Source organism: Coenobita brevimanus, chromosome 79 (genome assembly GCF_032717465.1).
Source record: "Coenobita brevimanus isolate Jiangsu-jjx chromosome 79, ASM3271746v2, whole genome shotgun sequence".
In the NCBI taxonomy this organism is placed as follows: Eukaryota; Metazoa; Arthropoda; class Malacostraca; order Decapoda; family Coenobitidae; genus Coenobita; species Coenobita brevimanus.
Window position 1 is genome coordinate 788,623 of NC_137032.1, and position 13,424 is coordinate 802,046.

General features: G+C 42.1%; 1 protein-coding gene across 1 annotated transcript; it reads left to right on the top strand.

The window, feature by feature from the left end:
* Positions 1-209: 209 nt before the first annotated feature.
* On the top strand, positions 210-13,194 carry LOC145408953 (ribokinase). Its single transcript, XM_080279534.1, has 7 exons — positions 210-255; positions 1,559-1,691; positions 3,414-3,540; positions 5,624-5,788; positions 7,205-7,296; positions 8,044-8,226; positions 12,989-13,194. Exons 1-7 carry the CDS (start codon positions 221-223, stop codon positions 13,160-13,162), a joined length of 909 nt encoding a protein of 302 aa, XP_080135660.1. The 5' UTR covers positions 210-220; the 3' UTR covers positions 13,163-13,194.
* Positions 13,195-13,424: the final 230 nt, after the last annotated feature.

Consider the following 13,424-nt stretch of genomic DNA (forward strand, 5'->3'; position numbering starts at 1 on the left):
AGTGAAATGGATGCACACAGAGTCACTCCCCAATAAGGCCAGTGGAATCCATACCTCACTACACAGACATGACCATCCACATGTATTTTTTCATATGTAATATACTGTATGTACATATTTTTCTTATACAAAAATTTTGTATTTTTTTTGACAGGTAGAAATTAATGAGGTGACATTACTGCAGATAACGACAGCCATGGACTCAAAAGTGCCCAAAGTGATGGTTGTTGGCTCCTGTATGACTGATCTTATAAGGTGATTATTTGGGGTCGGATTCACAAACTTATAATTGATTCTCTGTTGTAACGTAGATTTGATTTTGCAAGAATGTTGTTGTTGTTGTGGCCCCAGGCTCATCAGAATATGATCCTGGTGGACTGTAGGCCCATTCTGTTGCAGTTCACCATCCTTCCTTCTCAAGGGATAAGGAGGGAGTTGAGGGATGTTTGTATAGCTGGGTGGAAGGGCTGCCCAGTTATTCAGTGCAGCAGCATGAAGGTGTCCCTCTCTGGCACCATTTTTGCAAGATGAGCTGGAGATGTGGAAGGATTCTTCACACTCCTTGTTCTTCTTGCAAAAAACATATGTGCCTATTATATTTTTCTGTTTGTAGAGAGACATGGGGAGACTTTGCACTCGCTTTTCTTTTCCCATCCCGCATGAACAGTTAGGAGTGACAGGGAATTGATTGCTTTTTTTTTCTGTTGATCTCAGTTTCTTTTCACTTTGAATTGGCCTAAAATTGCCCTCTCCGTTTTGAATGCTGAGTTGTAGCGATAGAATAAAACTAGAATATGATACTAGTTACAAAGAAAAGCTATAGAAAAGATTTGGAAGCAGTAATATTCCCTTTTTTTCTGTTACTGAGCTGTGTGAAATACAATAAACCTCAGACAGATGAAAATCTGGGCCATGTTAAGGTGAAATGACTAAAACTGATATGCAGTATGATCGTTTATAACATGAGAAGTGTAAACTACAATTGTGATCTCTCCATCTTGAATGGTGGGAAATCCACTCCTTAACTTAGGAGTTCCCAGCCACTCCATAGTGGCATCTTGAATGGTGGGAAATCCACTCCTTAACTTAGGAGTTCCCAGCCACTCCATAGTGGCATCTTGAATGGTGGGAAATCCACTCCTTAACTTAGGAGTTCCCAGCCACTCCATAGTGGCTGGGAATCCACTCCTTAGCTGAATAAAATAATTTGGATATAGCCAGAATACAACAGCCCTTTTCCTCCAGTGAACAGGGATGGATTAGAGAATGATGTGCAAGAAAGGGTACAACAGTGAAGAAAGGCTGTACTGTAGATTCACTGAAAGCACTGCTAAAGAACAGGGAAGTAAGCATGGAAGGTGGAGAGATCGCAATTTTAGTTTAAACTTGGGGACACAATTCTCATGTTATATGCAATTATACTGCATATCAGTTTTAGATTTCACTAGACTATGATGCAGATCTCAAAGAAAGGTTATGGAATTGACATAGAGCCTTAGGGTTGTCGTATTCTACTAATGAGGTACGTGGGAAAAAAAAAAAAAAACTTTACTTTCAGCTACACTCCTCGCCTGCCTTCACCTGGGGAGACAATTCATGGTCATCGGTTCACCGTGGGGTTTGGTGGTAAGGGGGCCAATCAGTGTGTTGCTGCAACAAGGCTTGGGGCAACAGCAGCAATGGTTGCAATGGTATGCACAGTTTTTTTTTCCGGTACAGTACTCATTAACCCATTCTTGCCAGTGAAACTATGTTTGTCAAGTAGTCAGAGACCAGGCTGAGACCACTACTTATATTATGATTCCTATACACAGCTCTTCCTCTTGGGGGCTATGTCTTCTCCATTTTTCCTGCACCTCTGTATGTGGAAGGACCTTGTTGGCCAGACGGGGATAGAGTGACAACAGTTACAACATCAAAGTCCATTATTTATATTATACTGGTCCTACTTTCAGATTATTTATCCAGCTTAGGAAAGGGCCGCATTTTTTCTTTTTATTGATTAATTAAGGAGGCATATAACCCCTTAGGTTCAAAAAGTCTCTCTCCAACCAAATAAAATCATCTGTAATTAACAAGAATAGTGTAAACCTTTTTCAGTGTAGTGAAAGGATTAACCCCTTGACTTTCTTTACTGCTAATTCTTGCTCACATCTGACTATTTATTGCTCTTAGGAAAAATCCATCATATTGAAGGGATTTATTAATGTTACATCAAATCCATCCCATTTTAAAAGTCAGTCCTAATCTGAATAGCAAGAATAAAATGAAAAAGATATCCTTAGGCTCAGAGTTTTACATATTTTACTTCCTTGCTCACTTCTCTGTTCTTTATCAGAGCATTCAGTGAGTCCACAGCTTTTCTTCCCTGTTGTACCCTTCCATCCTCTTCTGTCTTCCTTTACTTCTCTTTCTTTCCTTGTCCTTCTGCCTATGGGTAACTTTACATTTCCTCTTCTGTCTTTCTTTCCTTCATTTCTTTCCTCTTCCTTCTGCCTGTGGGTGACTTTATACTGAGTGACAAGCCAAATGGTTTCCTGTACACCAGGAAACCATTTACTACGCTGGGTGGTAACCATATAACCAAATTATGGCGCCTGGTGGTTTAGTGAGTAATTATTGCGCTCCAGTCGGATAGAGCCAGTGAAGGTTTATATCCAAGGGGTGGTTGGGGTTGATTGCTCATGTAATGCCACTCAGGGATAAGTGAGGCTGGTCACTCTCATCTTAAATGTCGGGACCAGCTGCTTAGCCTCAGACTCTTATGCTCCTCATGGGGCAATGTAGGATTGGATGATGGATGGATGTACCCTTCTTGCACATCATCCTCTGAACTATCCTTGTTCATTGGAGGGAAAAGGTTGTTGTATTCTGGCTATATCCAATTTATTTTATTCAGCCAGGGAGTGGATTCCCAACCACTAAGGGTTAAAAACAGTTTGCAGTAACCCATTCAGGACAAAAAAAAAATCATAACTGTTTTGTTACTGTTTTCTCCAAGTGGCTGCATTCTTCTTTGATGCATTGGTAGTCTCGGAACTGAGGAAAAATGGACTTCCAGCTGTGCAGAAATCAAGGAGCATTGTGGTGTTGATGTGACTGCTGGAAAGTTTTAGAAATACCCTGAGTTGGTTTTGTTATGTGTAGAGAATGGAAAATGATATTAACCAGGAAAGTGTGAGTGAGGTGGAGGGGGAGAGATGAAGGGGAGATTGAGGATGAGGTGGAAGGATGGGGTGGAGAGGTGTATGAGTAGGATGATGTGAACTGAAGGGAAGACAGGCTGATGGCAGGGGATAGGATGACATGGATGCAGTTTGTGGTCACCCCTTCAGGGATTAAGGTTTCTCACTGTAAATACATAGATAGATAGATAGAAAAACTTGTCACTGAAATGCTTTTTTGTTTTTTAGGTTGGAGATGATTCTTTTGGCCACAATTATTTACAAAACTTTCGTGACAATGGAGTGGACATCACACATGTTGGGGTAACAAAGGATGCAGCAACTGGTGTTGCCCCAATAGCAGTTGATGATTCAGGTACATTGCTTTTATCCCTGCTTTATTTTATGCAGCTGGAGAGGGATGCCCTTGCTAATGGCACCAACATAGCTGGGTGAGTCCACTGCCTGGTTGTTCAGTTGTCCCCAGCTCACTCCCTATCACCTGAAAAGATGGTGGTGAGCTTTAGGACAAGGGCAACTTCAGCCTGCAGTCCACTGGGTTCACACTCGGGTGAGCTTGGAAGATCACAGCAGCAACAGCAATGACATGTGGGAGCAGCTTTGTTTTATTTTACCTTATTTTTACTTTTACTATTCTGTTTTATTGTAGCTAAGTGCTGCGTTCACTGGTTTAACCTTTATTCGCATTCATAGTCACATTCTGCAACTAGTCTTCAGGCATTGTTTCTTCCCATACAGCTGCAGTTATCTACTCAGTTACCTTTTTCACACCTAAATTTCCAGCCACTTTGAGCAACTCAGCCACCCATTTTTGATATACCAGCCACTTTGCCCATCACCATGTTGATAATTACTTGTCTTATACAGCACCTACAGTACAGTGTTAAAAGTTTCCCATATCTATGATGAAAAATTTCTTTACTGTATGTACTCATTAAGAAGCAATTCAAGACTTCTCCTGAAAACTTGTGACTTTTTTTATTGTACCTGAACAGTACTGTGGTAGAGGATTACATGGTTTAGTAGGTGTCATTGTTCACTGCGTTTGAAATAATAGTCTTGTTTTTATTTCAAGATTTTTGAGTACTAGTGAATGGTATGTAGAAGAACTAATGTTGTTGAGAAATGTAAGTTCATCTCTTAGGATTGTTGTTATTGTTGTCTATATTTTATTATTATTATTACTATTCATTCCCGAGGCTCTCTGAATTTCTCTTCTTTTTGCCTGTGGGCGACTTTACACAGATTGACAAGCCAGATGGTTTCCTGTATACTAGGAAATCATTTACTACGCAGAGTGGTAACCATATAACCAAATTTTGGTGCCTGGTGGTTTAGTGGGTAATTACGCGGCTGCAGTTGAATTGAACTGTTGAAGGTTTATATCCAACGGGCAGTTGGGTTTATTGCTCATGTAATGCCACTCAGATGAGTGAGGCTGGTCACTCTCGTCTTAAATGTTAGGACCAACTTGCCTTGCCCCGGGCTTCTACACTCCTCACTGGGCAACGTAAGATTGGTTGATGATGGATTATTTCTTTGAAAGCATTCATAAGGAATAGGGAAGTGAGCATGGAAGTAAACAAGTTGCTGCATGTTAGTACTGTGATACCAACTCTGAGTGAAGCTTGGACCTTGTTGGAAGGACACAGGTCAATAATAAGAGCAATGGAAATGAGTTACTTGAGAGGAGATTGTGGAGTTACATGGAGAGACAGACTGATAAATGAGGAAGTGAAGGAGCATTGTAGTATGTATGTGAATGTGATAGAAAGTGTTAGGAGATATACATTGAGATGGTTTGGCCGTGTGGAGAGGATGGAGAACGAGAGACTGACGAGAAGAGTCTGTGTGAGTGAGGTGGAGGGGGGAGAGGGAGGAGGAGGCAGAGGATGAGATGGAGTGGAGAGGTATATCAGAGAGGGAGTTGTGAGCTGGGAGCAGAGCAGTGAAATGGCATTGGACAGGGAAACATGGAAGCGATTTGTTTTTGGCCACCCCTTACAGGATTGAGGCATCTGGCAGTAGATAGATAGATAGAACTGTACAATCATTGTAGCTGAAGAAAGCTTAAAGTTTCTTGATTGTGGTTTTCATATCCACGAGAAGACTGCAACACCATGTATTTGAAGCAGACCTGAAGTTTCACTTGATCTGATTTCACTTCTAGGAGGGAACTCTGTCATTCCTGTACCTGGAGGAATTATGGAGTTCGTGTGAATGGTGAGTGAATGAGTGTGTGGCCCTGTTTCACTGGGCATGCTGTTGGTTAGTTCTTCCTCTATTATGTTTCCTCTTTCCTTGCATTTTGGACCCTTCATCATCCCATCTTTAGGTGGGAAAAACAAGATCGGTGATGACAACGATCATGGTGTTGATGATGGCATCTTGGCCAAGGCAGATCTGAAGTTTTTGTTAACTGTGGGTGCCATTTTCAGGAGAGAACTGTATCATCATTGTAGCTGGAGCAAACCTGAAGTTGTCTGCAAGTGATGTTGAGAGAGCTGAGGGTGTGATCAAGGGTAGCTCAGTGGTGGTGTGCCAGGGAGAGATCACACCAGAAACAACTCTCACTGCTCTCAAGTTAGCACGTAAACACAATGGTTAGTTTACCTTCAAAAAGTTTAACTCTTCATGATGGTGCTTGAGAGGGATGCTTTCATGTGGTGGCACCAATATAACTGAGTGGATCCATTATCATCTTACACAAATATACCTAAGCTCTCTCCTGATCCTCTGGTATGTGGTGGATTGCAGTGGAGGGGTAACTTTAACCTGCATTTCACTGGGTTCATGTTCAGATCCTTTTTTTTTTTTTTTTTTTTTTTCCAGGATTATTTTGTTGCTAAGAAATCAAGAAAACTTTAACTCAAGGCAGAAGAATAAATATTGTTGCACTCTCCCCCCCCTCCCCCCTGACATGAGAAGTGTAATCAGTACTAACAGCTGATCAGTTTTAGTGATTCTGTCCCTAGGTGAATTTGGATCAGTGAATTTGGTCAGCAGTAATCTGGGCAGACTTAAGTAGTGTGAATACAGCATATTCAGTGTAAACTGACTGCATATGTTTATATTTGTTGTTCCCAAGAAAATATATGTACATTATGCTTGTGGCTGCCAGTATTAAGTATTTAAGGATAGTTTACTGAGAACAGAGACAACCTAGTGCATTGAAACTTCAAATTTTCACTAATTCTTACTTCATTTATAGTACAGTATAATGGATTTTGGCAAGTTGCATGCCCACAACATGGAGATGGGGTAAGCTTACCAAAAGAGTAGGTCAAAACAGCCAGACCTGACTCACTGAGGGACAAGTTTACTGCAAATCTAGCCGATCAGGGATCTGAGATACTGCATTTAACACTCATAGAAAACATCTTTACTGCTTTACAGTTTTATTTTAACAGCACACATCTGATAATACTTTAAGGCCCTTCAGATAACTGTTACGTACATTGTTCTGGCCGGTATGTGAGTGGAAGCATGCTAGATAATGGAGCTGGTGGTGTCTTGTGAATACGAGGTGATAACTATGGTAATAGCAGCACTGCCTTGTCTTGCAGTGACCAGTTTCCATTATCATCCCCAAAACTTATGTTTTGTGTTTTACACACTTGCATTTGAAGTGCTCTACTTCACCTGTGCTTGTTTGTTTTTATATTCTTTGTTCACAGGAGATACTGGGACTGTTGTATATTATATACATATTATACACAATAAATGCCTAATGCTCCGAGAATTAGCCCCATCCATACAGCGATGTCTTTTTCATTCAACTCATCTTACGTACAGACAGATATATTCACATTAGGAGACTTTTTTTTTTTTTCATTTTTTATTGAAGAAGATAAGATAGATACAGCATTGATCAGACCCTTCACTACTAGAGGGCTCTTCTAAGCTGACTAAAATTACTTAAGTGACAGAAACAACTAAAGACCACTGGATTGAAGGGTTTAAAGAGACTTTTATTCTAATTTTCTTTTATAAAATGAAGCCTCTTTTCCTGTTTTCAGTAAAGACGTTAATGAATGCAGCACCAGCAGATGCCAATATACCCACAGATATCCTGAAGTATTCCGATATTTTTTGTGTCAATGAGAGTGAGGTAAGTTTTGTGTGTATTTATGCTTTATGACATAATGGAAATAGTGTGTGGACTTTGTTACAAAGATACAAGTCACAAGTGAGAAGAGTGGAAATGAGTCCTTCGAGAGGAGCATGTGGAATATGGAGGGACTGTCAGACAAATGTGGAGGTTAAGGAGCATTGTAGCATTGATGTGGATGTGTTAAGAAGCATTAGGAGAAGTAATTGGTGATGGGTTGTCCATGTGGAGGGAATGGAGACTATGTGAATGAGATGGAAGGGGAGGCTGAGGATGAGATGGAGGAATGGTTTGGAGAAGTTTACGAGAAAGAATGAGGGTGATGAGTTGGAGGGGGGGCTGATTGATGATGGGGGACAGGGTGATAATGGAGGCAAATTGTGTGTAGCTACCCCATGTGGGATTAAGCTGGTGGGCTGTAGATGGATAACTAAGCTAGATCTTTAAGTAGATGCTCAGCGGTCAAAACTTGGCATTTAATTTTGATCATCTCCCCGCCAGCTATAGTGGCGTATGTTGCACTTACCATGTTAACCATGTTACTTTAATGATGTCTCTCATTTTAATAACAAATCTGTCTGTTAGTCTGTATCCAGACTCCTAATCCTGAAGGGGATGGTTACATAATTGCTCACCTACATGTTACACTGCTTATATACACTCTTTTAGTTAGTCTCATTCTTACCATTCTCTCCCCAAGACCAGACTGATTTTTTTTTTTTTTTTTTTATGCACTATAAATATCAGGCTGAAGTACTGACTGAAAGGAAGGTAAAAACAGAGGAGGATGCGTATGAGGCAGCGAGCAACCTGATGTCCCGCGGCTGTGGCAGCGTGCTGATCACTCTTGGAGAAGAAGGTGCCATTTATGTCTCCAAGGATCAGTGCTTCAGAGTCCCTGCCGAGGCTGTTACTCCTGTTGACACCACTGTTAGTTCTGTTCCGTGTTTTGTTGTTTTTCATGTTGTAGCCCCAGGTTTATCAAGGTGTGAGGGTTTTGGACAACAGTACATGCTGAATTTGTCCTTCTCCTGCATTCCATCACCCTTCTTTTGGGGGACAGGGAGGGAGTTGAAGGATGTTTTTATAACCCGTCAGTGTCACAGCATTGGGCTGTCCCTCTCCAGCACCAAACTTTTCCCATGGTCTATATACAGTATTCTGAAGACTGATATCGTAATTTTGTATTACAGTACTTAAGTACTTAAGAGGTGAAGAGAGTAAGGCAGGGTGGCAGTGAAGTTAGCAGGGGAGTGAAAAATAAAAATGGTAGATTACTAGTGGAGAAGGGAGAAAAAGTGAGCAGATGGAGAGAACACTTTAAGGAATTGTTGAATGTGGAGGATGGAAGTAATGCGAGTATAAGTGGCTGGGGAATGGCTGGGAGAAGGAGGGAGGTGAGAAGACAGGAAGAAATCAGTAGGATAGAAGTTGTGGAAGCAATGAAGAAAGTCAAATTGGGGAAAGCCCCGGGAGTTGATGGAGTGTGTGGTGGAATGCTGAAGCATGGGGGAGAGATAGTAATAGAGTGGATGTGGAAGATGTGCAGATTGGCCTGGGAGGAAGGTAGAGTCCCGGAAGATTGGAAGTCAGTTATAATTATTCCCTTGAACAAAGGAAAAGGGGAAAAAGAAGTGTGTGGTAATCATAGGGGCATTTGTCTTCTTAGTGTAATAGGAAAAGTGTATGGTAGGATACTTATTGACAGCATTAAGGAAAGAACAGAGGAATTAGTTGGAGAAGAACAGGGAGGCTTTAGGAAGGAAAGAGGTTGTGTAGATCAGATATTCATTCCTAGATCTTTAGTGGAAAAGTTTCTAGAGAAGGGAAAGAAGTTGTATGCAGCTTTCATGGATTTGGAGAAAGCACATGACAGGGTGGATAGACAAGGATTGTGGAAAGTATTAAGAATATATGGAGTAAATGGGAAGTTGTTGAATTCTGTGAAGAGTATGTATAATGGAGCTAAGGCTGCAGTGTGTGTGGATGGTGAACTGAGTGAATTTTTCTCTTTGAAGGTTGGGTTGAAACAGGGATGTGTCATGTCTCCATGGTTGTTCAGTCTGTACATGGATGGAGTAATAAAAGAGGTACTAGGTAGGGTAGTGGATGTTGGAGTGGCCCTGGTGAGAGAGGGTAGTGTTTGGAAACTCCCTGTGCTGTTTGCAGATGATACCGTGTTGTTGAGTGAAGACGAAGGAGAGCTGCAATGCTTGGTGGATGAGTTTGGGGGAGTGTGTAAGAAATGGAATCTAAAGGTGAATGTAGGGAAATGTAAAGTGATGGTCTTTGAGAGAGGTGAAGTCAGTGAATGTACAGTGAGGTTGGATGGTGAAGAATTGGAAAATGTGAGTATGTTTAAGTACTTGGGTAGTGTGATGAGTAAGGATGGAAGTTTGGAGGGTGAAGTGCTTCAAAGGGTACAACAAGGAAGAAAGGTTGCTGGTTCCTTGAAGGCAGTGATAAGAAACAGGGAAGTGAGCATGGAAGTGAAAAAGTTATTACACGACAGTATTGTGATACCATCTCTAATGTATGGACGTTGTTGGAAGGACACAAGTCAAGAGTGAGAGCAATGGAAATGAATTATTTAAGAGGAGCCTGTGGAGTCACATGGAGAGACAGGCTAAAATGAGGATATAAAGGAGCGTTGTGGTGTGGATGTGGATGTGATAGGAAGCGTTATGAGGAACACACGGAGGTGGTTTGGCCATGTGGAGAGGATGGAGGGTGAGAAACTGATGAGGAGAGTGTATGTGTATGGAGGGGGGGAGAGGGGGGGAGGCCGAGGATGAGATGGAGGGATGGAGTGGAGAGGTATATGAGAGAGGGGGGTGTGAGTTGGAAGCAGGGCAGTGAAATGGCGGGGGACAGGACGACATGGAGGCGATTTGTTTGTGGCCACCCCAAACGGGATTGAGGCGTCTGGCAATAGATAGATAGGTAGAAGAATTTAAATACTGTAAGCATTTTCATCACATAGTTTCCTGTACACCAGGAAACTATTTACTATGCTGGGTGGTAACCATATAACCAAATTGTGGTGCCTGGTGGTTTAGTGAGTGATGGGGGACTTCTGGATATCATCTGCCACCAGATGTCTCCCACTGTTAACAGCTTCTCTCTCCTGAGCGGGTGTTCAGCTACCGTGATTTTTCTCTCGATGTGAGAACCTTTGTGGCAAAATACCATCATACACTATTGAAGTATTGAAAAAGCTTCATAACAAATATACGAGGTACTACCCAAAAGTTCCAGTAATTTGGACAGAGGAGCCAACCATTTGCAGTTGTGCCTTTTGTTGCTAGGAGGAGTCAGTAGCTCCCCTTGTGCGTCAGTGTGGCCCCGGCCATGTCTGTGAGCGGACGTGTTGTTGAGCCACGCTTACTTGGTATGTAGGTGGTTTGGTGGTTTTACAGTGGTGGACCTCATGGAACAGAGAACCTGCATGAAGTTCTGCTTCAAGATCAACAAGATGGCTGCAGAAGCTCACTGGTTGCTTCAGCAAGCCTTTGGTAACAATGCCATGTCCCAAAGCAGAACATTTTTCTGGTACAAGCGGTTCAAGGAAGGACAAACATCTGTTGAAGACGATGACCGTTCTGGATGACCATCAATGGCAACAGCACCAGAAAATGTTGGAAATGCTCGTCAGGCTATCCTTGCAGATTGTAGATGAACTATCCATTCTGTTTGTGATATTGTTGGACTGTTGTACAGGAATGTTCAATGCATTTTGTCAGGTGTGTTGGGCATGAGATGCATCGCTGCAAAATTTGTGCCAAGACTGCTGAGTGACAAGTAGAAGGCACATCACTTTGCAGTTTGCAGGGAGCTCAAGAATCAGGTCAGAGATGACACCACCTTCATCTCCAAGGTCATAACTGGTGATGAATCATGGGTTTATGGTTATGACCCAGAGACAAAGCAGCAGTCATGGCAATGGAAGTCTCCCAATTCACTGAGGCTGAAAAAAGCGTGTCAAGTTCACAGCAATGTCAAGTCGATGTTGATCATTTTCTTCAGTATCCAAGGGATTGTCCAGAAGGAGTTCGTCCCACCCAGTCAATCTGTCAGCGGAAAGTTTTACTGTGAAGTTTGCAGTGTCTGAGGGAGAACATCAGCCGCATACATCCAGAACAGTGGAAGAACAAGGACAGGATTCTGCATTATGACAACGCCCCCGCCCACACATCAGTTGTTGTCCGGCAGTTCCTGGCTTCCATTAACACAGTAGTCATTCCCCACCCACCCTATTTGCTTGACCTTGCCCCCTGCGACATTTTCCTGTTCTCCAAGCTGAAATTACGACCGAAAGGGCGTCGATTTGACTCAGTTGAGGAGATCCAGACAGAATCGCAGGAGGTACTCAAGACCATCACGCTTGAAGCCTTCCAGGGATGCATGGACTTGTGGAAAAATTGCTGGGACCACTGTATACATGCCCAAGGGGACTGCTTCAAAGGTGACAGTGGGAACTAGGAGGTAAGGTAACTTATTTTCCTCCAATATTCAAATTACTGGAACTTTTGGGTAGCACCTCCTATAACAGAGGAGAGTACATTGCTCTCGCTGTTTTATTTCCCTGAAAACGAAGCCCAAATTTTGAAAACCTGTCACTTATATATTTCTTTTTGTCAGTTTTAATGAAGTTGCTACAAAGCTGAGTTAAATCTTGTCTTCTGATGTGTTCAATATATACTGTACTGTAGTTTTAGGCTTTTAGCCAAGAACTTGTTTTGTTTGTGTCAGTCTTTCTGGTGATGTATTAAATTATTCTTCATCAGCCATCCTAGCTCAGAGACAGTCCCCGTTCCAAGATTTGTTCATGACTTATTCCCCTAGGAAAATGTGCTTCCACCACTTTCAGATAAGTTGTATCGTATCTTGGAACGGGGACTATCTCTGAGCTCGGATGGCTGTTGTAGAATAATTTAATACATTATCATTAAATTTTAGCCAAAAGAGAGACTGACACAAACAAAACAAGTGCTTGGCTAAAACTACAGTATATATCGAACATTTGAGGAGGCAAGTATTAACTCAGCTTTGTAGCAGCTTCATTAAAAACGACGAAAAAAACTTTGCAAGTGCCAGATTTTCAAAATTCAGGCTTCATTTTCAGGGAAATAAAAAACGAGAGGAATGTATTCTCCCCTGTTATATTTTTGTTATGAAGCTTTTTCAATACAGTACTTCAGTAGTGTATAATGGTGTTTTGCCACACAGGTTCTCACATCAACAGATAAAAATCACGGTACAGTATTTTAACACGTACTCGGGGTGGGCAAGCTGTTAACAGTGGTGGCCTCTAGCAGCAGGCAGCTTCACAAGTCCCTCATTAAGGCGCTCCAATCGGAATGAACTGGTGCAGAATTATATCCAAGGGATGGTTGGAGTTTATTGCCCATGTAATACCACTCAGGGATAAGTGAGGTTGGTTACTCTCATCTTCAGTGTCAGGACCAACTGTCTAGCCCTGGGCTCCTGTGCTCCTCATGGGGCAACAGGATTGAATGATGGATGACTACTAGGGATACTGTGGCTCATTTCATCAGGCATGATGTTGATTAACTATCCTTCAGCCATGTTTTTTCTCATTTCCTTCTCCTTGCACCCAACCTCACCCCATCTTTAGGTGGGAAAAAGAGGTTGGGATAATGATGATGATGACATTGTTATTTTCCTCTAGGGTGCCGGTGATGCATTTGTGGGTGCGCTTGCATATTACTTGGCGTACCACCCAGGATTAAGCATGGAGGAGATGATGCGTCGATCCTGCCACATTGCTTCGGTCTCTGTTCAGGCTCCAGGCACTCAGAGCAGCTACCCAACCAGAGACAGTCTGCCAGAGACACTTTTCTAGCCATGTGAGACATCATCATACCACCATACATTTTTCTTCTTCTTCATTAGACAGAGGATGTACACTTCAAAGCAGTTCCACTTTTTAAACTCTCCCACTAGTTTGAACTTCTAAATGTGAGAGAAGTGCAGGTGAATTAGTAACCAGACACTCGCCTCTCTGGTAACTGTATGTGAGAGGTGTGGAGTTTTGGGCAGTGGAAGTTTAGAGGAGCTAATGGTTCCTATTCCTTCTCCTCAAGTCTCAACCCATTTTCACTCAT